The sequence below is a fragment of the Mus musculus genome, chromosome 19 (assembly GCF_000001635.26).
Source record: "Mus musculus strain C57BL/6J chromosome 19, GRCm38.p6 C57BL/6J".
NCBI lineage: Eukaryota > Metazoa > Chordata > Mammalia > Rodentia > Muridae > Mus > Mus musculus.
In genome coordinates, this window is record NC_000085.6 from 18,564,847 (window position 1) to 18,592,668 (window position 27,822).

At 45.3% G+C, this 27,822-nt stretch overlaps 1 protein-coding gene and 1 pseudogene across 1 annotated transcript in view; one reads left to right on the forward strand and one right to left on the reverse strand.

Annotated features, from left to right (window-relative positions):
- On the forward strand, positions 292 to 909 carry Rpl29-ps6 (ribosomal protein L29, pseudogene 6; annotated as a pseudogene).
- The window catches only part of Ostf1 (osteoclast stimulating factor 1), a 51,450-nt gene continuing 39,145 nt past the window's right edge, over positions 15,518 to 27,822 (reverse strand). The window contains exons 5-10 of the mRNA NM_017375.3: positions 27,737 to 27,790; positions 25,555 to 25,662; positions 24,859 to 24,908; positions 21,701 to 21,779; positions 19,796 to 19,897; positions 15,518 to 16,482 (exon numbers count right to left, since the gene is read on the reverse strand). Coding sequence (NP_059071.1) covers positions 16,424 to 16,482; positions 19,796 to 19,897; positions 21,701 to 21,779; positions 24,859 to 24,908; positions 25,555 to 25,662; positions 27,737 to 27,790 — 452 coding nt within the window. The 3' untranslated portion in view covers positions 15,518 to 16,423. The remainder of the gene's footprint in view (positions 16,483 to 19,795; positions 19,898 to 21,700; positions 21,780 to 24,858; positions 24,909 to 25,554; positions 25,663 to 27,736; positions 27,791 to 27,822) is intronic.

The following is a 27,822-nucleotide window of genomic DNA, read 5'->3' on the forward strand; positions in this document are numbered from 1 at the left end:
TAAATATTTCATTGTATATAAATTAGCTGGGACTATTGAGCGTTATATAAAACCATCACCTCCATTTAATGTGGTTCATGGGTAGAGGAAGGAAAGATCCCTGAGAGATAATGTGGGAGGTGACAAAAAGTTGGCTGTGGGTGTGCTTTCCTGTTGAGTCTTATCCACATGTGTCACAATGGGAAGAAAATGTGTTATTATTCCCATGAAAAGCCCCCAGGAAATTTACTGTTAGGTTGCAAACTCAGGACAAACGGATACCTCGGGTGCCTATTTAAGGTATAAATGCCACTGAAGGAGCTGGAGGTTACTATGAAGATGTGGCCAAGTCCAAGGACCACACCACACAACCAATCCTACAAATGGCACAGAAATGGCATCAAGAAAGTCTGGTCACAGAGATACAAATCTCTTAAGGGGGTTGAACCCCAAGTTCCTGAGGAACCTTGCCTTTGCCAAGAAACATAAGAAAGGCCTGAAGAAGGTGCAGGCCAACAATGCAATGGCAGTGAGCACACACACAGAGGCCACCAAGGCCCTGGTGAAGCCTCAGGCCATCAAGGCCCTTGTTAAACCTAAGCCCATCAAGTCCAAGATGCCAAAGGACTCCAGCCACAAACTCGGCAGTCTGGATTTCATCGCTTGAGAAGAGGAGTCGAAGCTACATGGCCAAGACTCTGCCAACCCAAGCTCAAGGTTTAAACCAAGGCAGAGGCTGCAGCTCCAGGTAAGGCCCAGGCTTCATCTCCAGCTCAGGCTCCCAAAGGTGCTCAGGCCTCTGTGAAGGCCCCATAGAAAAGGCTCCTGCCAATGTGAAGACAGAAAGACTGCTGTGACACAGCTTCCTACACACTATTTGCAGATGGCCAGTGTCCTATGCTGTTTTTACAAGTGAACTTGGGGGCAAGAAAAAAAAAATCAGATGCTGCTGCCTGGTTCTCAGAATGGTGAGTACCTCTTACAGAGTGATCCTAGCTGATGTACCTCATGTCACACATGCTACCCTAAACATTTCCAGCCTTCCCTTCTCTCAGTCTTCCCTTCCCTGACTCCTATATAATTCATCCATTCTGTCTCCATGCTCTCTTGGTCTCTTGGTCCTCTTGGTTCTCAGGTGGTCTCTTTGCTCCCTCTGTCTTCACTTTCTGTCTCACTACACACACACACACACACACACACATACACACTGTCATAGTTAGGATTTTACTGTTGTGAAGAGACACCAAGACAAAGGCAACTCTTCTAAGCACAACATTTAGTCCGGGCTGGCTTACAGGTTCAGAGTTCCAGTCCATTATTATCAAGGAGGCAGCACAGCAGTGTCCAAGCCAATGTGAGGCTGGAGGAGCTGAGAGTTCTACATCTTCATCCAAAGGCAAACGGGAGAAGACTAGCCTCTAGGCAGCTAGGAAGAGGGTTTTAAAGCCCACATGCACAGTGACAAACTTCCAACAAGGCCACACCTCCAAATAGTGCCACTCCCTGGGCCAAGCATATTCAAACCACTATGTTCCACTCTGACTTGTTTAAACAAGTCTATGGGGGCCATGGCATACTACAAAATACATTTACTCTCTTAATCACTGCTAATTTCTTAGCTCCAGCTCACCAGCATGAATTGTCCTAGTAGACCCTTCTATTCTTGACTCTAAAGCCAGAGCCACATGGCCAAAGTTGCAGCGTTCTACTGCTTGCTGGGACTGAAACATGGTACCCTTGCTTTCTGTTTTCCAACTCCTTCACTAACTAACCTTGGCTATCCTGGAACTTTCTCTGTTGACCTTGAACTCACAGAGCTGCATGGCTCTGTCTACTGAATGCTGAGGTCAAAGGTTTGTACCACTAGGCCTGGACTTAAGCTTTTTCTCTACTTCGAATTTGCTCTTCACAGGCTGGCTTTGAACTCAAGAGGTCTGCTTGCCTCTCTCTCCTGGGATTAAAGGTGTGTACCACCATGCTTGGACCTAAGGTTAGCTGGTTGGGCTCTTGCCCCAAAGTCAGCCCTCTCTTAATTTGTTTATCTCCTTGAACATAGGATTCAGCTTCATTTCACTTCCTGGTGCCCCTTTATTACCATACATTTTATATTTTCCTTTCTCAGTGTGCTCCTTTTCATTAAAACACTCTTCATAAAAGTGAACCTTAATAACCACACAACAGAATTTGTACCAGGCTGTTTTGGGACTTCCTTTATCAGTGCAATTAATCTAAATCATTTCTCCTTAGCCTCAGGCAGACTATTCTAACAATGACAAAAATCAGCCATGTTCTTCAGCAAAATATCACAGAAACAGTCTCTAGGCCACATACCTAGGCAGTATCCAGGCAGATGTGGGACTGGAAAAGCTGAGAGTTCTATGTTTTCATTCAAAGGCAGCCAGGACTGGCTTCCAGGCTGCTAGGAAGATTCACCTGTTGTGTTGCTCCCACCCTCTATCTGGCAAAGGCTTAACCAATGTTTAGTCTACACTCACCTGAATAGCCATAATTACAGAGAACCTCAAGGGCTAAAATAGAGTCATCTGATACTTGCTAACTCAAGTCAGTATACTCATCTGAAAAAGTCTCAGTTATCCACAAACCTTGGTAAGGGCAGAACCGTGCCTTCCCTGTAACCCAGTCATATTTTAAAATCCCAACTATCAATACATATTTGGAAACAGAACCTTGAAAAAAATGATTAATTTAAGTAGAAGCCATTGTGGTGAGGCCAAGTACAGTTTACTGCTTTCCTCAAAAGAAAGAGAAAGGTGGTTAAGGGGCCGTGGGTAAGAGAAAGAGGGAAGTGGGTAAGAACCCGTGTCCCATCAGAGTTCTGGTGCTCTCGGCGGTGGACGCAGGGGTGGCACTCCACCCAGGGAGGAAGACAGGAGAGGGCAGGGGGAGAGGGGGGGCGCTGGATGGTTCCCACTCAGGCGAGAGTCCTTAGTCCAGTCCATGGCTGCAGCGTAGGAAGGCCTTCTGGCGGGCACTTATACGCAGCTCGTTAGGAGAAAGCCTATCCCATTGTTCAAGCATGGTGGGCCTTCATGATCAGAGCTAGTCTATGGTTTTAGAGCTTTTTTGTAGAAAGGCAGGGGAAAAGAGAGAAGGTAGAAAGAGAGAGAGAGACCGGGCATGGCCACATGGAGAGAGGGGAGAAGGGAAAGAGAAAGAGAGCTAGAGAATAAGAAAGGTGAAAGCTTAAAGAGAGAGAGAGGTGGGGCCAAGCAGTCTCTCTTATAGTAGGCTGGGCTATCTTCCTGTTGTTAGGTAACTGTGGGGAGGAGTCTAGCCAGAATGCCACAAGCTTGGGACATTGTCTACGTGACAGATAACCACGCGCCTCTCCTGTGGGGGCTGTGGGGACAGTAACTTTGACAGGAGCCAGGGGTCCAGGAGACTTGATTGAATGCCTTCTGTCCCATGTAGGTGGAAATTACCACCCACCAATCCCACCGGGGGTTCAAGACCTATGCTCAACTGGAGACCAGGCTCTCTGTGCATAGCCCATTGCCCCACAGGTGGTCATGCAGAAGAATAACTGGAGTACACATTCACAGAGAAGAGACATGTGCTAGCATACTGGGACCGCAGCCACTGCCAGTCTGAAGAGCAAACAATGTGGCCTCATTTTCACAGCCTCTGAGCTATGAAAAATCATGCCCCAGAAAACTAGGCAAACCTTCAGTGTAATGTCTCATTGTTATGCCTTGCTTTTTCCCACCATTAAATTCCACCCACCAAATAGAAGGCAGCTGTGACCAAAAAACGGGGCTGGTGTATTGGCTTCCTGGAGCATGGGACTCACACTCATGAGAACGATGACATGTCTCAACTAAGGTCACTAGGGGAGGGTGCTAAGGGGCATGGAGGTTTGCCAAAGTGTGGATTTCGGGCAAAAGGAAAGGGGCAAGGTCTATGTAGAGACATCAGAATTGTATGAGAAGGAGGAAAGCCGGACAGTCGAGAATCGTATCTCTAAGTGGTAAGAGTCCTTTGCAATTACTAGAAAGCATTTGAGCATTTGTCTTGAACTAAAGGTAAATAAGCTGGTGCTAAAAGCTTATGCTGCAAATGCAGATCCTTTGGGCTTAGGCAGTCTTGACAGCCAGGATGGCTTCTGGGGGCAGTTGTGCAACTTGTGGCTTCTGTTTCATTTCTTACCTCTTAAAACGTCTCTGTGCGTTACTCAAGTGATCTGAGTGGCTATCAGAGACCAGTAACCATTCCATTAATACAGGGAAAGGGGGGACAGCTTACACGCTGGGTATCTCCAAAATGTCTCAGTGGTTTATAAAACTCTGTGATCTGAAGATTAAAAACAGGCAATCTGACTTCTGAAAGACTCATGACCTTTGGCAAGTTTGTATTTTTGTGTAAACTGAAACTCAAATAGTACAATTGATTTGCAGCTTAGCTCAAAAGTTTGATGTGAGCTACAATCAAAGCTTGACTCAGTTCCCATCACCCTGGCTAGCTAGTCATTTGGGCAAATTAACACCTTTGGGTCAAGTTCATTACCATCAAAATGACATAATAGCACATCACTCCTAGGGTTATTGTGAGAATTAAGTAGCATGGGAAATGTAGTTATGTGACACACATAACAGATATCAAATAACCATAAGAGTTGGTGGCTTAAATATGGCAATTTTATTTCACTCACGGTTTTGCAGATCAAGATTACAGTAAAAGATTGCCTGAGTATTCACACCACTTCAAGTATCAGCTAAGGTGATTTCTCAAGGGTTGAAGGATCTGAATCCAAGATGGCTCCCTTCTGGACTTAGGACATGCTTGTCCTAGCTGTCAGAGGGAGATGACCAACAGCTTTCAGCTACAGGCTGGTGTCCTCCCCAGGGGGCTACTCTGGTTCCCTGCCTACTAGGTTCCAAGAGACCTGAGCAGAAGCTGGCTGACTTCATATAACATAGCCCTAGTTCCCAGAGGCCCACATCATTGCTGTCTACCAGTGAAGCATGTCCCGAAAGTCATCAGAGACTCAAGAGAGTAAGAATTAATCTCTACTTTTCCCAAGTGAAATGGTAATTTGGGCCTGTCTAAAATCCAGCCCCACTTCTGAAGTGTTTACTACACTAGCCACCATTCTCTGAACTATTGCGACCACTGGCTCTTACCAGAAAGAAGACAGAAGAACACCAGGCAGTTTTGTGTCTTAAATTGGCATCAGAGAATCAAAGAAAATAAGAGGTAGAGATTGGAAAGGACCATAGTTTAACTGTTCTCTAGACACAACAGAACAACTGTACTCATGAACTCAGGTCAGCTCTAGTTGCTTGCCCAAGATCAACTAAGTCACTATTCTAGCATAGCAGAAAGAGTTCACAGGTCTCTACTCCTCACCTGACAATCTACCCACAGTCCTTGGCTTCTGGAGAAAAGTTGGTTTTCTTTCAGGGTGTGGCCCCTACTAGGTCACCCATATTAAAATGGATTGTCCCACACCCAGGAGTTTATATGTGCAGCACAAATTGGATTATAGTTGTTTTGACAAGAGGACACAAAGTTGGGGAGAGGTGGAAGAAGGTGGTTATGGGAGGAATTGGGAGGAAGAGCAAAACTAAAATTAATAAATAAAAAAAATGGTAGCCTGAAAGAAACAGTGTTGTTGCTGTGATATATCATACCCTGTGATTTTCGGGGCTTTAGAAATGGTTTGTAGAAGAATGTGGGACAATTTTGAGTTGCGGGCTAGAGACTCACTAGTGATATTAAGAAGAGCTTAATGGGTGGCTTTAGTGGGCAATTGAAAGATTAGAATACTAACAGGAAGGGATGCAGATATTAATCCTGTGCTCAGAAAGTTTCACAGCAAGGACTGTATCAAGAATTGAAATGATGGCTGGAAAGTAGTGGCACATGCCTTTAATCCCAGCACTCAGGAGGCAGAGGCAAGTGGATCTTGAGTTCAAGGTCAGCCTGGTCTTCAGAGCAAGTTCTAGGACAGCCAAGGCGACACTGAGAAATCTCGTTTCAAAGAGACAAACAAACAAAACAAAACAAAACAAAAAAACAAAAACAAAATAAATTCTGACAAAAAAAAAAAAAAAACTGACTGCACTGTTAACATTTCCTCTAGGCTCAGCCCAACAGTTACCTAGCAACAACTAGATACCAACCTGGCTCACATATAAAAGCTTGCTCTCTCTCTCTCTTTCCCAACAGCTTTCTCTCTTCTCTTTATTTCTATCCTTCTCTGCATCTTTCTTTCTCTGCCTCTACTCCCTTCCCCAGACCCCCTTGCCACGTGCCAAATAAACTCATTTTTATACTAGACCTATCATATGGTTGATACATGGGGCAGGGGGAGGACATGGGGGGGGGGGGGTTAGTGAGGGTGCTCCAGCATGAGCCTGCCAAGGCAGCCCCTCCTGCTGCATCACACTGTTGCTTGCTTAAAACAAATTACATCCAGCCTGGGCTCAAAAAATTGGAGTGATGCTAAATTGCAAACTAATGGGTAACTTACTTGGTAGACAAAATTTCAAGGCAGCTTAGCTTAGCTTTGGCTACCGCGCATTCTGCTTACCCAGATTTACAGTGAGGAAGAGCAGACGACAGGACAGAAGGGAGTTCTGCCTAGATTTATGTCAAGTTGACACAAGCTACGGTCATGCGAGAGGAAGACACTTGGATTAAGAAACTGTCTCCATGGGCTGGTGAGATGGCTCAGCGGTTAAGAGCGCTGACTGTTCTTCCAAAGGTCGTGAGTTCAAATCTCAGCAACCACATGGTGGCTCATAACCATCCGTAGTGAAATCTGATGCCCTCTTCTGGTGTGTCTGAAGACAGCTACAGTGTACTTACATATAATAAATAAATAAATAAATAAATAAATAAATAGAAAGAAAGAAAATGTCTCCGAAGACAGCTACAGTGTACTTACATATAATAAATAAATAAATAAATAAACAAACAAACAAACAAATAGAAAATGTCTCCATAAGATCTGGCTGTAGGAAAGCCTGTGGGGAATTTTCTTAATTAGTGATTTATGTGGAAGAGCCCAGAAAACTGTGGGTGGTGCCATCCCTGGGCTGATGTCCTGGGTTTTATAAGAAAACAGACTGAGCCAGCCATCTTGAGCAAGGCAGTAAGCAGCATCCGTCCATGGCCTCTACATCAGCTCCTGCTTCCAGGTTCCTGTCCTGACTTCCTTTGATGATGAACAGTGACATGGAAGTGTCCCCTCCAAGTTGCTTCAGTCACGGTGTTCCTTCACAGCATCAGAAACCCTAACTAGGACAGACGTTAAAAACCCCACCACTCCGTTTGGTGGGGAAAGGAATGTAGGCCCTTACAAAGTTGAAGACGTGACAGATATGGACTACATGGCTGTAAATGTTAACGCGATTAGTGCTATTAAGGAGAAATAAGAGTTTGTTCTGGGCCAGCAGAGATCCATAAGTATTCATTTTGTAGGTTTGATGAATACAAGAGTTATGGAGCCACTGAAGTTTGTACAAAGGTGCCATAAAGAAGCTTGATGAGGCCAGGCAACATGTCAGGGAAATCACGTGTTGTCAAACAGCCTGATAAACATTTATGTTTATACCCATAAACGTGTGCTGCTCTCACTTCTGGTCGGAGAAGCTTCTTTTTGCAGCAGGCAGCGTTGAGTACAGATGCTCCTAACTGCCCAACATGCTAAGAGTAACTGTGAGTGCTCAGCTGTGGATCAACCTATAAGAACTGTCCCACTGGGCGTGGTGGCGCACGCCTTTAGTCCAGCACCCAGGAGGCAGAGGCAGAGGCAGAGGCAGGCAGATTTCTGAGTTCGAGGCCAGCCTGGTCTACAGAGTGAGTTCCAGGACAGTCAGGGCTATACAGAGAAACCCTGTCTCGAAAAACCAAAAAAAAAAAAAAAAAAAAAAAAAAAAAAAAAAAAAAAAGAACTGCCCCACTTCCACGGATCAAAGAACATCTCCAGTTAGGGGGCGAACATATGTAAGAGCTGGAAGACGAGGGGCAAAGTTCTGAAATGCTGTCCTTTGTCCATGGCACAACTGTCAGCAATCATCAACTAACAGCAACTATTACCTGCCTAAAACTGCCCAAGGTCAGTCAACATTCCCAAAGGCAGCACCCAGTGTTAAAAAAAATTAAAAATAGAGGTGGGAGACCTCAGAGGGGAATGAGAGTGTAGAGATGGAGATATATATATATACTACCAAGTGATATGTGGTATACAATTACAAAATTCAAAGATAAACAAAAATATTTTTAAAACTCTACTCAAGTGACCATGACTTCCATAAGAATAAAGTTTATTATAAAACATACGATAAAAGGAAGTTAAATAGTACTGGATATATATAGCTATAATTTAAACCACAATTGTAGGTAACAGAAAAGAGCCACAAACTCATTTGAATATAATGAAATTTTATGTATGGGTGTGAAATCATTATCAATAGTGTAGCAAAAACATATGAAAGTTATTAAAAATAAACAAGGCACCTTAGCAATGACTGAGGAAAAGAATAAATTCATATTTATTTAAAGATATTACAAAGCTTACTGGGCTCTTAGTTAAAAAGAAGATGTAGCAGCCACAATATTTACAACGTTTTCTACAAGCTACGGGTTCATTCTGGGGAGTCTCCTGTGCTCTAAATGGCAAGGACTATCTAGATAAACACATACAGTTAATTCTTATTCCTCAACTTAAAAGAAGAAATTCCTTAAACAAAAACAAGCCAGTTGCTGATACTCTGTCACCAGACACTCTGCTGAGGATCAAGTGACCCTGTTATTGCAGTGTCTGCGACACAATGGAAGAGAGGACACAAGACACTCAACTCCCAGTCACCTGACAGAGGTCACCATAGCAATGGAGAGCTAGGAAATGCAGAGAATCCCTACCCTCATCTCAGATGTCACTATGGTCAGCATCTCAGTTTCTTCCCATACTAATCACATCAGCGTTTATGATGAGATTAAAAAAACAATCGGTGTTGAGTTGATCAGGCCATTTGTGCTCCCCTTGTGGCTACAGTGCTCTTGAACAAGGGGTAAAAGGGGGGAGAGAGGGCTGGATATAAAACACCTGGAAATCCCCTCAGGGAAAAATGCCTAGAGCAGGGAGAATGCCTTTAACTTGAAGTCAGTATGTGCTGAGCCTTGGACCCATGATCTTTGAAGCCCATCACGCTGCAACCCCCACCCCCACCCCCACCCCACCCCGTGACCATCTAAAGCTCAAAGTGGAACAGACACTCCCCGCAGTTCCCTTCTGAGTTATCGTTACTATAGAGACATAAGGTCTTGTGTAACCCAGGTTGTTCTTGAGTTGTATCATCAAAGACGTCCTTGAACTTATGACCTCCCTGCTTCTTCATCCCAAGTGCTAGGATGACAGATGTACACAACCACTCCTGGTGCTTGATTTTAATCAGACCTTTTCAAGCTATGCAACCTTCCCCTGTAATTCAACAAAAGTAACTCTATATTCCAAACCACTGCTACATGAGAGCACATCTTCATGACTGGAAGGGAACAGCAGGGTCCAGTTATGCTGAAAGTGGCTGAGGATATTAGATGGTGACAGGAGAACTCTGATGCTTTTTTTTTTTTTTTTTTTTTTTTTTGGTTTTTTGAGACAGGGTTTCTCTGTGTAGTCCTGGTTGTCCTGGAACTCACTTTGTAGACCAGGCTGGCCTCGAACTCAGAAATCCACCTGCCTCTGCCTCCTGAGTGCTGGGATTAAAGGCGTGCGCCACCACTGCCTGGCTCTGATGTACCTTTTATACCCACATTTGTCTCTAACGAAAACATCTTTATTACCTTGCTTATAAATAACATTTATTAAGCAATCACTGCCACGCATTATTCAATACCATTTGTATCAATTTATTGAAGCCTTAACACTCCAGGGGAGTGGTTCTTAATCTGTGGGTCTCAACCATCCCAGAGGGGTCCAACAATCTTTTAATAGGATCACATACCAGGTAGCCTGGAATCATTACAATTCCTAACAGAAGCAAACCTACAGTTAAGAAGTAGCAATGAAAGTATCTTAATGGCTGGGGTCACCACAGCATGAGGAAGGTTGAGAATCACACTGCTCTAAGTAGTCAGTACTGCTATTTTGTTTTTGTTTTTTTTTTGGAGGCGGGGATCAGAGTGTTTAAGAAACTCAGCCAAGGTCACCTGGTCATGAGCAGCAAAGGAAACGCGAACCCAGAACTTGACTCTAAAGCCTACCCACTCTTCTAACCATGTCTTGAAGCACCCCGATGATTTCTATCAGGAGCAGCTTACAAAAGGAGGCCAGCTCTTTGCTGCTCGTCCCTTTGTGTCTCTCCCACTTTCCTTGGAGTTCTCTGTGCCTTTCGAACTCGTCTCTTTGGGTTGCCCCAGCTCTCCTTTCTAGCCACAACAAGGAGTCCTCCCAGCAGACAGTGCAAGCAGAGGCCCAAGGCAGAGCATCCTGGGAAAGCCCTGTAGACTGAGGACCCCCACAAAGGACAACAGTGAAAGGGCTTGGGATGTGGAGCTTCCTGCCTGCCCATAAGCAGCAATCCTTGGCCCTTCCAAGACTGCCACGATTTTCACGTTACACAGAACTGTGGGATTTCCACACACTTGTACACAGTAGATTTGGGGAAGCTGTCACTGAATCATATTTTATTTGGGAATTGGGAACCAAAAAGTTTTGCCTACATATTTTCAGAAGAGGAAAAAAAAAGTGTCTTTTATTAACATTCATTGGGTTGTTTGAAGAGACGGGGCTGATGAGCAGGACAGGCTGCATTCTTCAGATGCCTACACCAGGGTTTCAGTTTCAAAGGAACCAAGGTTTCCACAGGCTTTTCTGACACAATATGGATGTCAGTCTCTGTCAGGTGCTTGGGTTCATCTGTCTGCCAGACCTGTGTGTTCCCCTCTAGCAGAATAACTTTGAGCAAGCCCCTTAACTTGACAGCACAGCTTCCATCTTAGAGTTCTGTTGTTGTGAAGAGACACCATGACCAAGGCAACTCTTATAAAGGAAAACATATAGTTAGGGCTGGCTTACACTTTCAGAGGTTAGTCTGTTATCATAATGGTGGGAAGCATGGCAGCATGCAGGCAAACTTGGTGCTGGAGAAGCCAAGATCTACATCTAGATCTGAAGGCAGAAGGAGAGTGTCTTCTGCAGGCAGCCAGGAGGGAACTCTCTCATTCTACACTTGGCAGAGCTTGAGCATAGGAAACCTCAAAGCCTAACTACACAGTGACACACTTCCTTCAGTAAGACCACACCGACTCCAATAAGGCCATACCTCCTAATAGTGCCACTCCCTATGGCTAACCATCGAAGCACATGCATCTACGGGGCCCAAACCTATGCAAACCACCACAGTCTCTCAAAGCTAAGGCTTGTTTTCTGCAGTTGATCAATGAAATGATCAATGAGGTTAAGGTGGAGCATGGCATGGGGAAGGGCATAAAGAAGCTGGAGGAGGAAGAAGATCTGGTTGAAATGGTGTTCATATATAGAATACTCAAATCCTAACAAATGTTTAAAAATAAAATAAAAGCAATAAAAATGGGAAAAATAATGATGCAATGTCTGTGAAAGTGTCTACCACAGAAATCAGTAGGCCTTTAATAAAGGGTAGTTTTATTTAATTTGATGTCATTGAAGAGACATGTAAAAAAGCATATTATTAAGAACTAAGGAGACAAAGACCCATAAATTTGTGGCTTGAAGTTTTCCCTGCACTTAAGAAAACCGTTTGCCTATGCTATTTTTGCTGCAAAAATAGGGGCCACCAGATCTTTATTCCACTAAAACTTCACATTTTAGTAACCAGATACTTATAAATTTGGCTAAATAACATATTTCTGCTTGAGTACTACTATTAAATACATACTTGCAGTATAAAAATCTTGAAAGAAAATTACCACAAACTAGCCAGTAGGGAAATACAATCAGATGCAAATGGGCTGACATAAAGCACACATTCTTCCCAAAAACAAAGTCAGAACTCTGGGTTCTATATAATATCTGTGCATGCACGCCTTTAATATCAGCCCTTGGGAAGACCAGCTAGTCTCAAAACAAATAATTATCATTTTCTTCTATTTAAAATATGAAATTTCATTTTCAATATTATTTCCACTTCCATCTCTGGGTAATAACAACATGGCTAATTGTCTTAGTCAGGGTTTCTATTCCTAGACAAAACATCATGACCATGAAGCAAGATGGGGAGGAAAGGATTTATTCGGCTAACACTTCCATACTGCTGTTCATCACCAAGGAAGTCAGGACTGGAACTCAAGCAGGTCAGGAAGCAGGAGCTGATGCAGAGGCCATGGAGGGATGTTCTTTACTGGCTTGCTCAGCTTGCTCTCTTATAGATCCCAAGACTACCAGCCCAGAGATGGCCCCACCCACAAGGGGACCTCCCCTCTTGATCACTAATTGAGAAAATGCCTTACAGCTGGATCTCGTGGAGGCATTTCCCCAACTGAAGCTTCTTTCTCTGTGATAACTCCAGCCTGTGTCAAGTTAACATAAAACTAGACAGTACAGTGAAGATTCACTGAAGAAATACACACACTAGCAGCATGGTCACTCAGCAACGAATCATCTGCAACAGCTGAAGCCCAGCAGGAAGCCCTGACAGGGAGGATAGCCCTTTGCATGAAGCTTTTGGGGTGCAACGGACCCAGCGTCACTGCACACCGAACAGGCCACAGTGACTATCAGAAGTTCAGGTTACAGCAAACTGCCAGTCATTTCCAGAATACAGCCAAAGCCTCCTTGTGCACTGTGGTGGGGGCTTCCTAGAACAGATTTTCAGTTGCCGAGATCAGCATTGAGCAACTCAAGAGAAAGCTCAAATCAGCTAGACAGGCAATTCAACCACAGCTAAATAAGCTGTACAGTTGCACCAAACTTGATGCCACACACAAGTTCTCCATGTGACCCTTTCTCCTGCCCTAAGAGCTATAACTGGCCAACCTTTTCGATTCTCACAGGTTGAGAGAGAGAGAGAGAGAGAGAGAGTGTGTGCGCGTGCGCCACAAGCACGCACTATTATTCTTTACCTTAAATACATAAATATACAAATATTAATTAAAAGCACCTATTATAATTTTATCATAATTACAGGCGTTTAGTTAGGGGTTGGAGAGTTTAGAGTCTTATTTCACTCTCAGTCTCCTGGGGCAGGGTTAGATTTACTGTCTGGACTAGAAAAGGCGGCAGTGAACTGAGGAGCACCACAATTCTGTAGGCTAGGCTCACAAGGGGGGATTCGGCTTCCTTCCAAAACTTGACACCCAGTGCCGTCCTTCTGCCAGTCAGCTCTCACCCTCACCACAGCTAAATCATTCCAAAAGAAGCTTCAGGAAGGAGAAGAGAAACAGCGTCACGGACTGCAGTCAGCTCGCGTCAGGAAGGCAGAACATAGCATGAAGGGGGAGCTGGCTCTGCTAGATGGATCCAATCTGGCCCGGAAACATGTGGGGTTTGTGTGGCTGTCACACAGGAGCTGGGGAAGGCAAGGGACACAGCCGAGAAGAGGTTGAATATATCAGCTGGAATCAATCACCTTGAAGTTGGGATCTCAAGCAACAATGTCTGCATGGGTTCCTGCCCACCCAGGCAGCAACGGCAGGAGTGGGATGCGGGGTGGTGCAGGGCTCCTGGGAAAACCTGAGTTAAAGGGAGGGACGAGGCAGCTGGCGTGCCTATGTAGTACTAGCTAGTTAAACGTGACCCTCTCCCCATTGCTTATGCTTCATTGTCTCCGCCCTGTCAATGATTGCTTAACTGCCTTGCTCGCAGAGGACAGAAGAATGAAGTATCTCAGGACCTGCTTTGTGCTGAGAGGCACACACCCTGCCTGTTCCAGTGAAAAGCCCTTCCAAGTTCTATGGGGAGAGAGACCACTTCTGGAAGGAACTGCTATCTTTCCAATTTTGCTTATTGAGAAATGCAAGCAGCTCGACTGGATTTATTAACAAGCCAGGCGTGGAGGCTCTCGAGTACAACCCCAGCACTTGGGAGGCAGGGGCAGGATTTGAGGACAGTTTGGGCTACACAGTGAGTGTCAGGGACAGCCTGGCGAGACTGTCTCAACCAACCAAAATGAAACAATGTAATAGCACAGCAGCTATTTGGAGGTGACAATATGCCTCTTAATTAATCCCAGAGGCCGTCTCTGCTGTCATTGCTTTTACAGGTTATTTGCAACTAAATTAGGTGAGGTATCTGAATGACCTCAAACTGGTCCCTCCAGGCACCTTTCTCAAGGGACCTACAGAGAGAAAAACCAGCTACAGGCAGAAGACACACCTGCACAGGCATTATTCATTTCCTGAGCTAGTCCACTTCCTTCTTCAACATTTCCCTCTCTTGACCAATACGCCTTTTGAAATAAGCAGTCAATTCTTAAAGATGTACTTCTGGGCCCAGGGCTGGGAAACTAGAAACACTGAGACCATGACATTTTTAACACAGTGACACAAAATTAGAATATTTTTAAAATTTTTAATTTTATTTGTAAATCATTTTTTGCACTCCATATTCCATTCCCTGTCCCTCCCCATCCACCCATCGACTGCTCCCCATACCTCCTCCCCAACCCATCCCATCTCCACGTGGATGCCCCCACCACCCCATCCCACCTGACCTCTAAACTCCCTGGGGCCTCCAGTCTCTTGAGGGTTAGATGCATCATCTCTGAATGAACACAGACCTTGAAGTCCTCTACTGTATGTGTGTTAGGGGCCTCATATCAGCTGGTGTATGCTGTCTGTTTGGTGGTCTAGTGTTTGAAAGATCTCGGGGTCCAGATTAAGACTGTTGGTCCTCCTGCATAATCGCCCTTCTCAGCTTCTTTCAGCCTTCCCTAATTCAACAAGGGTCAGCTGCTTCTGTCCATTGGTTGGGTTCAAACATCTGCATCTGACTCTTTCAGCTACTTGTTGGGTCTATAAGGGGGCTGGGGGGACCCCACCCCCACCCCCAGAATGCACCAGAGACCTGGGAGGTAAAAGACTCCTAAGACTCATAGGGAGGGACCCTTGATGAAATACCCGACAGTAAGGAGTGGGAACTTATAGAGCCCACCTCCAGCAGAAAGATAGGGCATCAAGTGAGCCATGGGGTTGTCATCCCACAGTCACACCTCTGACCCATAACTGTTTCTGTCTGAAAGAACTGCAGGGATAGAAATGGAAAGGAGCCTGAGGGAAAGAAGGTCTAGCAACAGGCCCAAAGTGAGTTCCAGCTCAAGGGGAGGTCCCAAGGCTATTTCCTGAGGCTATGGAGGGCTCACAAAAAGGGACCTAGCATGACTGCCCTCCAAAAGACCCAACAAATTAGAACTTTTAATGAAGTATCACACCAAGGCTTCCTGTATAGCCTGACTCAGCAAAGGAATCCAAACCCTTGTGAGGCAGACACGCGTTCTGAGAAAACATGTTATCTGAGAGAGTCAAGTTCATGCTTCCTAACAACGTCGCCCTGGAAATTACGGCAGCTTTCACAAAGAAACAGTCATGGTTTTCTAAGCTTCCACACTTTAATCAAACTGAAATGAGGTCACTGAGGTTCTACAGTCTAGGTACTACCCTGAATATAATTCTGAGTATATCGTAATTGTTAAAGTGTTATCTTTTCTTAGATATGCAATTGTGTTCTGTGTTGAACTGTGAGCCAGGCGGTGGTGGCCCACGCCTTTAAACCCAGCACTTGGGAGGCAGAGGCAGGTGGATTTCTGAGTTCGAGGCCAGCCTGGTCTACAGAGTGAGTTCCAGGACAGCCAGGGCTACACAGAGAAACATTGTCTCGGAAAAAAAACAAAACAAAACTAGGAAGCTGTGAGAGGAACACAGCATTGTGATTCTTCTGTGCTAATCAATATCAAATGTGATCTAAAAGTAACATCGAATCGGTTCTTACCTGAGTATAGAAAGCTTTATTTACCAGCAATGAGTGATAGCACAAAAACAGATAATAAAATCTCTTTAAATGTTTATTTTTGTCAGAAGAGCTGACAATTTTCTGTTGAGAGTTTTGGTCTATTGTTATAATAACCATTTCCCCCTTGAAAAACCCACTCAAAACATCTCATTCCTTGAGGTAAAGAACTTAAAAAAATGATTTTTTTTAAAAGAAAAAAAACTATTACAATTCCTTTAGCTTGATAAATAGAAATAATTTTTTTTCGTTTATTTTACCCTGGTGAGCATATATGTATTTTATACAACAAAGTATCTCTTCACTTATTGGCAAGGCGTGGGTGAGAATGACCCACCCTCACAACGACTCCTCACAGATCACAGTGCAGCAGTGTCGCGCTCATACAGACTTTAAAAGCAACAGTTATCAATACTCTTCTGGCAAACAACCCAGGCTCCGGAATGGCAAAAGCAAAAGAAGTTTAGGCAACAATCAAAGCGGCCCCGGGGGGAATCAGTCTGAGTCTTCGTCATCGAGGTAGTCCTCGGCGTTGCTTAACGTTCGAGCCCCATCTAAGGAGAAGACAGGAAGGAAGAAAATTACAAACAAAGGATTTACACACGGTTGAGACTGTTGTGCACCATCGGTGCTTTTGGTGATTGAAAACACGATCCTCTTCTCTCCAGCAGCAGAGCAAGATGCCCAAAGGGAAGAAGGCCAGGGGAAAGAAGGTGGCCCCGGACCCCGCCGTCGTCAAGAAGCAGGAGACCAAGAAGGTGGTCAACCCTCTGTTCGAGAAGAGGCCTAAGAACTTCGGCATTGGACAGGACATCCAGCCCAAAAGACATCTATCGCACTTTGTCAAATGGGCCCGCTACATCAGGCTGCAGCGGCAAAGAGCCATCCTCTACAAGCGGCTCAAAGTCCCTCCTGCCATTAACCAGTTCACCCAGGCCCTGGACAGGCAGACAGCTACTCAGCTGCTTAAGCTTGCCCACAAGTACAGGCCAGAGACAAAGCAAGAGAAGAAGCAAAGGCTACTGGCCCGTGCTGAGAAGAAAGCTGCTGGCAAAGGGGACATCCCAACTAAGAGACCACCTGTCCTCCAAGCAGGAGTCAATACAGTCACCACCTTGGTGGAGAACAAGAAGGCTCAGCTGGTGACCACATTGAGCTGGTGGTTTTCCTACCTGCCTGTGTCGAAAGATGGGGGTGCCCTACTGCATCATCAAGGGAAAGGCCAGGCTGGGGCACCTGGTCCACAGGAAGACATGCACCACAGTTGCTTTCACACAGGTTAACTCGGAAGACAAGGGTGCTCTGGCTAAGCTGGTGGAAGCCATTAGGACCAATTATAATGACAGATATGACGAGATCTGTCACCACTGGGGAGGCAATGTCCTGGGTCCTAAGTCTGTGGCTCGCATTGCCAAGCTGGAAAACGCAAAGGCTAAAGAACTTGCCACTAAATTGGGTTAAATGTACACTAAGTTTTCTATACCTAAATATAATTACAAAATTAAAAAAAGAAAAAAAAGAAAGAAAGGAACCACAATCCTCCCTGATCCAGGGATTATGCGCTCTCTGTGACCCTTCCCATCACTACTTTCCAACCTGCAGAGCCTCACTGCGAGGGGCTGCCAAGTCGCTGGCAATGTCCAACCCCACCTGTCCAACCCCAGCACAAAGCCACCAGCCACAGGCACCGCGGCCAACACGGAGTATCAGCAGCCACTCCATGTCAGTCAGCGCACAGCCTGTGCGGTCCCTGAAGGCAGGACACAGAAAGGTGAGCAATGAGGGAGAGGGGGTGAGGATACAGATGCTTCCGTTTCATTTCAGGAAAAAGTAACTTTAAGAAGTAGCAAGAGGCTGAAATTTAGAAAAAATTAAAAAATCAATGAAAATCTGGACTCTATCAAATGCTAACTAAAACAATCTTGCACAGGGGTCAAAGGGAAGATGGCTAATCTAACTGCTGCCTCTTCGGCTGTGTTCATCAAATTCTTACAGTAACAAATTTCCTGAGAAGGAAAATGTAATTCGAGAGCAAACACTGTTAGAATTCAATTGATGGCAGCCAAATCCAGGTCTCTCACTAGCAGAGCCCAGACTTCCCTGGAAATATGACCTGCTCTGTCTGGGGACCATACGAAGATGGACCTAGAACCCTATCAAGCTAGAAAGCAAAGATCCTATTGCAGACAACTTGCTGGTCAGGACCAAGCACGAGAGACAGAGAACGAGAACCTTTAGCACGTAAGGAACCTTACAGTGCAGTAGAGTCTCCTTGAAGGCTGGAGTCTAGCAACAGGAAGTCAGTGGCAAAGAAAGGAAGTTAGGCCACAGCCTTCCTTCCTCACCCAACTGGACAGGACGGACTGGGAGGTCAACCTCAAGCAAAAGCCACCCACCCACTAACAAACATGGTTTCTACTTTTTGTCCCACGCAGTGTCTGGGCAGCACCAGCTAAGCTAACAAACACTTTGTCATTCCCTCCAGAGCTCACATCAATAAATGACTGTCTTTAGAGAAACACCAGTTCTTCTGATGAGTATTAACCATGGTTAAAGCACCAAGCTCCAGGCTGGTTTCCACTGTGGGTGAACTGAAGTGGAAGGCAATACAAAGGGGCAGCGGGCTCATGGGCAGGCTTATGTATGATGGGACTTAGCAATGGGCAAGGAGGATAATTTAGGAGGTTCTCCTAAACCCCAAAGACAAGGAGAACGCTTACTGTTTCTCAGGCTCAGGCAGGGGACTAAACTCGGGGTTTTGACACAGGCCAGGGAATAAGGATGACTGGGTGGGAGGGAGAAAGGCACAGTGATGGAGAGAGAGAAAGGTGAGGTGAATGTGACCGAGAAGGTAAAGCACACAGTCACAGGACAGCAGCGAGGGCAGCAAAGAGCTGGCCTCTGTGTAGGGACACATGGCTTGCATTTTAAACCCTGTGGTGGTCCGAATGAGAATCATATCCCCCAACCCTCACATCACCCAACCCACATGATGAATGGCTAATACACTGTGTGCTTGGTTGCTGCTTGCAAAGTATTAGGAGGTGTGCCCTTCTTGGAAGAGGTGTGTTGCTGGCTGTGGGCACTGCGGTTTCAAAAGCCTATGCTAGGCTGAGTCTGTGTCTGTCTGTATGTACATATGTCTATTTGTCTGTCTTTCTCTCTCTGCTTACTGTAGAATAGGACTCAAAGCTCCCGGCTACATCTCTAGCACCACGTTTTCCTGCCTGTGACTATGTTCCCTGCCAACATAATCATGATCATGGACTCTTCTGAAACTGTAAGAAGCCCCCCAATTAAATGTTTTCTTTTTTTTTATAACAGAGAATTTTTTTATAACACAGAACAACAAAGACAATCCCTTTCTTTCTTTTGAAACAACCACCATGTAAAACCTTCATTCCGTTCACATTTATCTTCCCACATCTGTATTTTAATCTTGAAGAATTTGTACCTCATTTCTAAACTTGAAGAACCATTCACAATATTGTGAATAGATTCCAGTCTTTGGCAAAGCCTAGAAAAACTTCAGGTGTGGTTGATTGCTATGTTCATTAAGTCTAAAGCTCAAGGTAATCATGGAGTGGTGAGTTTTAGTTACATCTACCTTCGGTCACTCACAGAGCCATGCTGCCATGCTGGAAAGCATACCATTATTAGCAAAGAGCAAAGGAAATGACGACATGAAAGGCTCCATCTGACTTCAGATGGGTTTGCTTGATACTATCGTTTTACTTTAGATCTGATTTAGACCAATGGTATATATTCAAAATTGAGAATCATTTATCATATGGGGGGAAACTCGCCCTTTGCAGTAAAACCTTGCAAAGTCTTGATCATAAGCACAAGAAGGATTTAAGACAATACCTGTTCCCTGCTGCTTCTTCTTCAGGAGCGATGCACAGGCAGCGTTGGTGGCCATGTCCAAGGCCAGCTTCTTCTCATTGTTTCTCAAGTCTGTCCTCGCACCTTCCCAACACAGGAAACAGAAGTCACGTGTCTGCAGAACAGCACCCAGCAGCTGGTCCTCTGTCGTGAGCTGATCACTTTGGCAAAGCTACCGGAGAACAATTCTGGCCCAGAAGGAATGTGGCTGGCATGGTTCCTCAGAGAGCCTGCTGCTCCATTCAACCTGCTCTTCCCTTCCAGGCACCAGGGACTGCACATGGTGAGCCCATTACCAGGCCCTAGGTAAGTCCTAAGATTTAGGAAGCCACAGCCACAACGCCATGCATTAGGTGGCTTTCAGCAGGAGGCTTTGGGGCTTCAACCAAACACATCCTTTGCCTCTTCCTCAGCTCAAGGGCCATTAGAAAAGACCATTGGGTTGGATGCCAAGGGATTAATATTTTATATCTGCAGGTGCCCTCGTATGCAAATCAGCATATGGCAAAACAATACCACTCACAGGCAACTCATTGTTCCCCAAATCATTGTCCCCGTAAGCCCTCTTCCATTCATTTTTCCCTTGTCTTTGTGCTAAAACTTACATCAGAACCCATGGAGACATTTGCATTGTTGAAGAACAAAACAATACAGACGTGTATTCCACAATGCTGTTCTACCCTCTTGAACTAAGCTCTTCCTTCAGAGGTGACCACTCTCAGAGGGGGCCAGAGCTGTCTCATGTTGACAATGATCTGCACACATATGAACACATGCACAACCTCAAACCAGCTGTGTCGCTCTGCCATTTCATTTCAAAATTACACCTGTTTGCATGCATGTGGGCACCTGCATCATACTGCACACAAGAAGGCCAGAGCTGGTCCTCGTTCCACTGTGTGGGTCCTAGGGACTGAACTCAAGTCCTCGGGCCCTCAGGCTGGCAGCAGCACCTTTACCTGCTCCGCCATCTCGCCTGCCTTATAACTTCATTTGTAACTTTACAGTACTTAATTAACGGTGCACTTGTTCACAGGTTTACCCAGAGTTCACTAGAGTGGTATCGAGGGCTACTGTCCGACTGTCTGTCAGGAAGGCTCTACAAGCATGCACCAGCTATCACTAGGTTTCTACTATTTATGCAGTACAAAATATCAAGTATGGCTCAGCAACATACAGCTTGTGGCTGCCACATCACCCACGTAGCCTTCAGCATGGCCCGCAGACAAAACCAACAGCCCTCATAGTAAGTAATGGTTTAGACGAGGGGTTTACAGCACCGTCACACTTACACCAAAACAACCTGCTCATAAATTCCACAACACGGCCCCCAGTGTTCCTAAAGATAGAATCTATAACTGTGGCTTACAGAAAGGCTCCACGGTATTGGCCTCTGGGCCAAGCATCTAAGTGAGAGCAAGCCAGCCCTCTGTAAGAGTAGTTAATATTTATAGCACGAGCAGAGAAATGGATGGACAGCCCCTAAGTTAGCTGGCTGCTGTGAATCGAATGTAAGAAAGAGATGAGCCTCAGCACTGGCTCGGTCAGGCAGCAGCAGCCACAGCATTTCTTCCTTGTCTATTAAGACTCCCAAGCAAGCAGGAGCCTGACCAACTTCACAGCAACCTTCTCAGGACATGGCACCCTAAAGCCCTACAGTCCTGCAGATATGCACAGGAAGTTCTTTCTAAACGCAGTACATTTTTACGATTTTTTAAAAGTTTATCAACATCTTAACTCAAAGTAAAAAAGAATCATAAATGTGCCTCCAATTAGTTCGTTTTAATGGAGGGAGACTTCGTATTCCTGCTATTTCAAATGGCCTGCTTCATTAGGAGCTAGTTTTCAAGCCAAGCAAAGACCAGGAAAATTCAGTAAAAACTTTACCTTTTGCCAGTAGCAACTGGACAATGTCTGCATAACCCTTCCAGGCAGCCGCGTGCAGAGCTGTGTCTCCCAGCTTATTCTACCGTGAAAGAAAGGGAAAATCGTGTATTAAAAATACAAAATGGACCGGGTGGAGGTGGTAGCATAAGGTTAATCCACGTAAATCTAAATTAAGAGAAAAGCTACAGAACCACATGGGATTCTATGGGGAAGAGGAACTCAACGAGAGCTGCTCTGGGAGAGATGGAGGAGGAGCAAAACTAGCTCGGTGAGACAGGCTGAGACATGGCCTCCTGCAGAGGAACACTCCAGCAGGAAATGCAGAGACCCAGCAACCATCAGGAACTGAAGACTCCTAGAGGCACTGGGCAAGAAGGAGGCACGGAGTGGAAACAGGAGAGGCCAAATGGATTGATACCTCATTAGAACCCTAGGACCAGTTACTGGCATTTGCCCCATTAAACAAGAGTAGAATTGCCGTGTTGAAAACTCCCCAGAGTTCCCAAGCTCGTGCACAATGGGTTGCAAAGGTGACCAGAGCCAGTCAGATGACGAACAGGAACAGCCAACAGCAAGATCCTTCACTCAGCACTCTCGGCACGTCAGCCCACCTCCATACCCAGGGAGGACAGCAAAGGGTGGCGCCCTCAGGCCGGACAGTGGGCACCACCTCTGTAGTGCAGCCCCACACGGGTGGGGGTTGGAATGGTATTTATGCGAGCGCACGCAACAGTACAGGCAGGGCTTACTCCTCAGCCTAAGGAGAAGTCTGTCACACAGGGAGCACCTCACGCCCCACCAAGTTCACACAGCTGCCAACTGCACAAAGGAATGAGCCAAGATACTGAGTGCTTGAAAACAACTTAAGTGTTTAAGGAGAGGCCACTTAAACAAAATAAAAAGTTCCTAGGGGAGAAATAGCAGAGAACATTTTTTAAAGTAATAATTAATATATTAGCCATATCATTAGTATTACATAATCAAACAAGAAAAGGATGCTATTAGAAGTAAGAGTGAAGTAAGAGCTTATGGCCAGCAAATTTCTCAGACGACCCCTAAAATACTCGTTCCCCTTTACCCTCAGAGAGATCCCGTATACCATCCTCCCCTTGAGTGTGGGTGAAGTCAGAGAACACGAAGGCATCACTCCTCTTGGATGGGGCACGGTGATACACAGTTTTAATGTAAGCACTCAGGACACAGAGATATGTGGATCCCTGTGAGTTCAAGTCTAGCCTGGTCCACACAAGCAAGTTTAAGGCCAGCCTGGGGTACAGAGTAAGACCTTGTATTTAAAAATAAAAAGTCCATCGCTTTGCAGACAACAGTTATTGTGTTCACCAAAAGTGCGAGTACACTGGGTAGGACATCTAATCAAGCGGGCTTTAAAATGAGGGTTAAACGGCAGAGCAAAGAGCAGCTCCTGTTTGCCATGAGGAAGACAGCAAACAGCCATTTTGTGAGCTACTGAGAGAAAGGAGGAGCTTCTAAAAGCTCAGGGCATCAGGACCACAGGGACAAAAATGCTCAAATCTTGGCAACTGTAGTGAGCTTTGAAGGGATCTCAAGTTTCCCAAGAACTCAGTTCCCACTAACCCTGGGTTTTACAGTCTGAGATCCTGAGTTGAGAATCTTGTGATGTTGTGCATAGAATTGCAACCCACGCAATCAATACACACGGATAAGCCAAGGATAATTTACTACATAGCAATAGAAAATGAATACACAATTCTGGGGAATTTAAAAAAAAATCCAAATAAAGGTGGGGCTGAAGAGGTGGCTCAGTGCAGTGGTTAAGAGCACTCACTGGCTGCTCTTCCAGGGGCCTCAGGTTCAATTCCCAGCAACCTCATGGAGGCTCATAATTGTCTGTAACTCTAGTCCCTGGGGGAGCTGATGCCCTCTTCTGGTATCTATTGGTACTACATGCATGTGGTGTACAAACAGACAGGCAAAACACCCATATACGTAATAATAATAATAATAACTTTTAAAAGGGGAATGTTTAAAAAAGATGATGAAATATATGATAAAAATAAAAAAAATAATAAATTTTCTTAGTAAAAAAAAAAAGTCAGATCACAAACAAGACTGGAAACTGCCAGGGCTAGACGTGGTGGAAGTTTGTCTCCTAAGGCTCATGTTTTGGGAATTTGGCAGAGATAGGAACCTTTAGCAGAAGGGTCCTAGCTGTAGTTTGTGGTTTTAAGTGTCCCCAGAGGTTCTTAAAATGCTGGCGGATTTCTGACTTCGAGGCCAGCCTGGTCTACAAAGTGAGTTCCAGGACAGCCAGGGCTACACAGAGAAATCCTGTCTCAAAAAAAAACAAAAAAAAGCCGGTTGTGGTGGCGCACGCCGGTAGGATTTGCTGAAGGAGGCAGAGGTAGGAGGATCACGAGTTCAAGGCCAGCCTGTGCTACGCATTTTTTTCTCCTCGGCTCCTCTCTCTTTATGCCCGCTTTACACAAACACACACACACAACCATGCCTGCACTACTCTCTTTTGGGCTGGTGAGATGGCTCTGTGGGTTAAGAGCACCCAACTGCTCTTCCGAAGGTCCGAAGTTCAAATCCCAGCAACCACATGGTGGTTTACAACCACCCATAATGAGATCTGACTGCCTCTTCTGGAGTGTCTGAAGACAGCTACAGTGTACTTACATATAATAAATAAATAAATAAATCTTTAAAAAAAAAAAAAAAAAAAAAGGAAATGCTGCGATCCAAAGGGAATTGATGGAACCTTGGGAAGAGAGACGAGTGGGAAGGAGCCTTCATGCCCTGGAGTGTGTGCTCAAAGTGGGTGGTGAGACTCTGCTCACTGTAGATAGATACAGTGAGCCGACCAGTACCACCACGTGCTCACTCACGTTGGTACTAGCCCAAGAGCCATGAGGCCACTTGATCACCACCTCCCAAACTGGGACTGAGGTAAAGCTTTCTCTTTGTAAGCTGACTATCTGGACCATGTACTTGAACAGCATGTATGAGGGCTTGGCTTCCAACCACAGTGCCACAGCAAGGAAACACAGGAACAACAACAAAACTCCATCTGCTTGGAGCACCTGAATTAAAATATTGTGTATGCGCGCAAGCTGTCGTGTGCAAACAAGAGAGCGGTGGGAATGTTGAATGTGGCGCCCACCATGCGGCCTCACCTGCTGGTTCAGCTCCACATTCGGCTGAGTAAACAGAACCTCCACTATGTCTGCAATTCAAACAGAAAATGGAACTTAAGATAGAAACAGTGAACTTTGTAAAAGCAGGCAACAAAATAGCAAAGTACAAAGCTTGTTAGGAGAATTTCTAGAAAATTCTTATAAGATTTTCGAATTTTATCTTCAGAAAAAAAAAAAAACTCTAAAAGTTAGATTACAAAAGAAAAATTTCAGACCCAAAGATTTATCTCAGTTGGTAGAAAAGAGTGGATAGTGGGATAGGGCTAGAATAAAATACTTAGAAAAATCCAACCTGTTATTAATGACTGCAACAGATCTGCAGGCTTAAATCAGTGTGGTACTTCAAATTTTGTATTAAACTTAATGTGGGTCCAAAAGCATAGCTAGTGAAAGGCTACAGGTACCAGCTCTGCTTTCCCTCTGTGGCAGGTGACCATGGCTTGCTATCCTGTTACTGGTATGTTCTGGTGCCTTCGAAAGCCAGAGAGAAGGCGAAGTTCCCAGCAGTTCATGGGGTCTCACAGTGGGGCTCACCAGCCACACCCACCACCACTGCTCTGCCCTTACCAAGAACACAGCCTTTGCTGCACTGCTTTTGTCACTAAAGAAGGCAGGCTCCCTTAGGTGGAGGAGATGTTGAAGAGCACGGAATCATATAACCAGCGAGTTCAGTACCTTTATGGCCACCGTGGCAGGCCCAGTACAGGGCTGTGCTTCCAGCTTTGTCCAGGCCGTTCACACCCACCCGGTTGTCCAAGCACTCCCTCAACCAGCTCAGGTTGCCTGAAAGAATTTTACACTTATAAAAAACACAAGGAGAAGGCTTTCTTTTTCCTCCCTTTGTTCTGCTTTTAAATCAATTTCATCCTTTGTAAGCTCCCATTTGTGATGGATTAATCAGCAAATCTTAAAACAAGACCTGCCCACTAATGCACTTAGTACGGTGCATTTGCACCCTGGGTCACTGAGAAGCAGCAGTAACATCCATTTTTAATAGGAGTTGCCAAAGATAGGTTTAAAGGTATTTCTGCTTGGGGTGGGGGGGGAGATGTATTAATCCTGAAAGGCAGGGTGTAACACAAAACCTAACTACAAACAGAAACTCTCCCTACTCACATTTAAAGGCATTTTCAGGCCCTGGAAATAAAAGATACAGTATCTTATACTAACTAAGCTGCTCATAGCCACTGCTCTATGCTAAAGTATACCCACTTATTTAAAGAATTCAGGCTAATAGCCTAAGTAGCTCCTTGACAAAGAAGTGTTCTATGTCATTGTCTAAGCCCTTCCTTTCCTCTTGCACATGAAACGATGGAACAGAATGAAGCAGCCTACCCAGGCTGCACCAGCACTTCCCACTGCTCAAGGGTGGGTTTCCTGATAGAATCACCATGGCAATTTGGAGTTAAGAGAGATTTTATGTAGCGGGGCTCGCCTTGGGCACTGTGGGATGTTTAGTAACAGCCTGGGTCTCTACCGGAAGAATGCTAGCACCATCCCTCCACTTGAGACAGTCAAAATGTGCCCACACATTGCCACGTGCTCCAGGCTTGTGGGAAGTAAGTGTCACCCACAGGAAGAAAGTCAAGACAACTCCCATCCTTGTTGGGTCAGAGCCTCCCCCCACATCAACTCTCTCCTAAGTGCTATGGCCCAGGACACGGCTGTCCTCCTGCCCTCCAGGACTCAGAACGCTGCGTTTTAACGATGTTACACCTAACTGCCCTCCCTGAGTCTGAGCTTTGAGAATCTGATCATGACCTTCTGTAAGTGCTACTATAAAATTAAAATCACTCTTTGCCTTCTAGGGTCAGCACTGAGAGTGCTTCGAGAGAAGGCAGGGATTTGGGTGGGAAGACATGTTGAGAGAGCACTCTGAGATCACAGAAATGCTCAAGACCTTAATCTGGATGTTTGAGCTCTGCCTATCTAATGTACTGTCAGAACTTAATCACACCATATAATCAAAACCCAAGCATCTTGCTATAATACCAACCTGTCAGGCAAGATGTGCCTAGTGGAGTGACTGTTATGAGGACAATCAATTTCTTTGTCCAGGAGGGAATTCATACTGTAAACTGTGTCAACCCCCGTCTGTGGCTGGGGATGTCTCAGTTGTAGGGGGGTAACCTCCAGCTGTTGTTTTGTTTAAATGGCCATGTTCAACTGCCTTCTAAATATGTGTGTTTATCCTCATAGATTAGCACCGCTCAGAGACGCTCCGTTTTTGCAGTGAGCAGCAATTAATGCAGAGACTCAGGCAAAGTGCTGAGAGAAAGTGAGTATTGAGCACTCAGCACACACGCAGGCTATGCGGACCACCCTCTCCATCCATGGTTCAGCAATCATTGCACAGTAAGGAGACAGAATGTTAAGAGCCAGAGAAGAGTGCTGCAAACCCTGTCTTCTGGGCATGGCGTGGCTGCTGCTCCTGCGGACTCTGCAGATCTAGTTATATGCAAGCGATGAAAGCTGACAGAATCCCTACATGAATGGCAGGGGGTTCACAAGCCCTGCTCCTAGCTGAGGAGCTATTGGAAGCTGACAGCTGATGGAGAAAGCAGTCATTGACCTCGAGGCTGGGACCACTGGTAGGTGGCCCATGCCCCAGTGGATGGTCCCACAGCCATGTATAGAAGGACAATAACTGGATTCAGGGATTGCTTATTTTAAAAAAAGAGCATGCAGTTGGGAGAGGGGCATGTTATAGGGAAGGGAGAGTTGGAGCTGGAGGAGTGACCAAAATACTTGTTTACATGTATGTGATTTTCAAAGAATAAGAAAAAAATTTAGAAAGCCTGTGCATTTTCATAAATCATATCCTCTATCAAAAAAGAAAAAGGAAAATCAGACCTACCTCTTTTTGCAGCTTCATGCAATGGATTGTCAATGGATTCTGCCTGCTCAGCCACTAGATTGAAAACAAAGATAAAAGCCCACCAT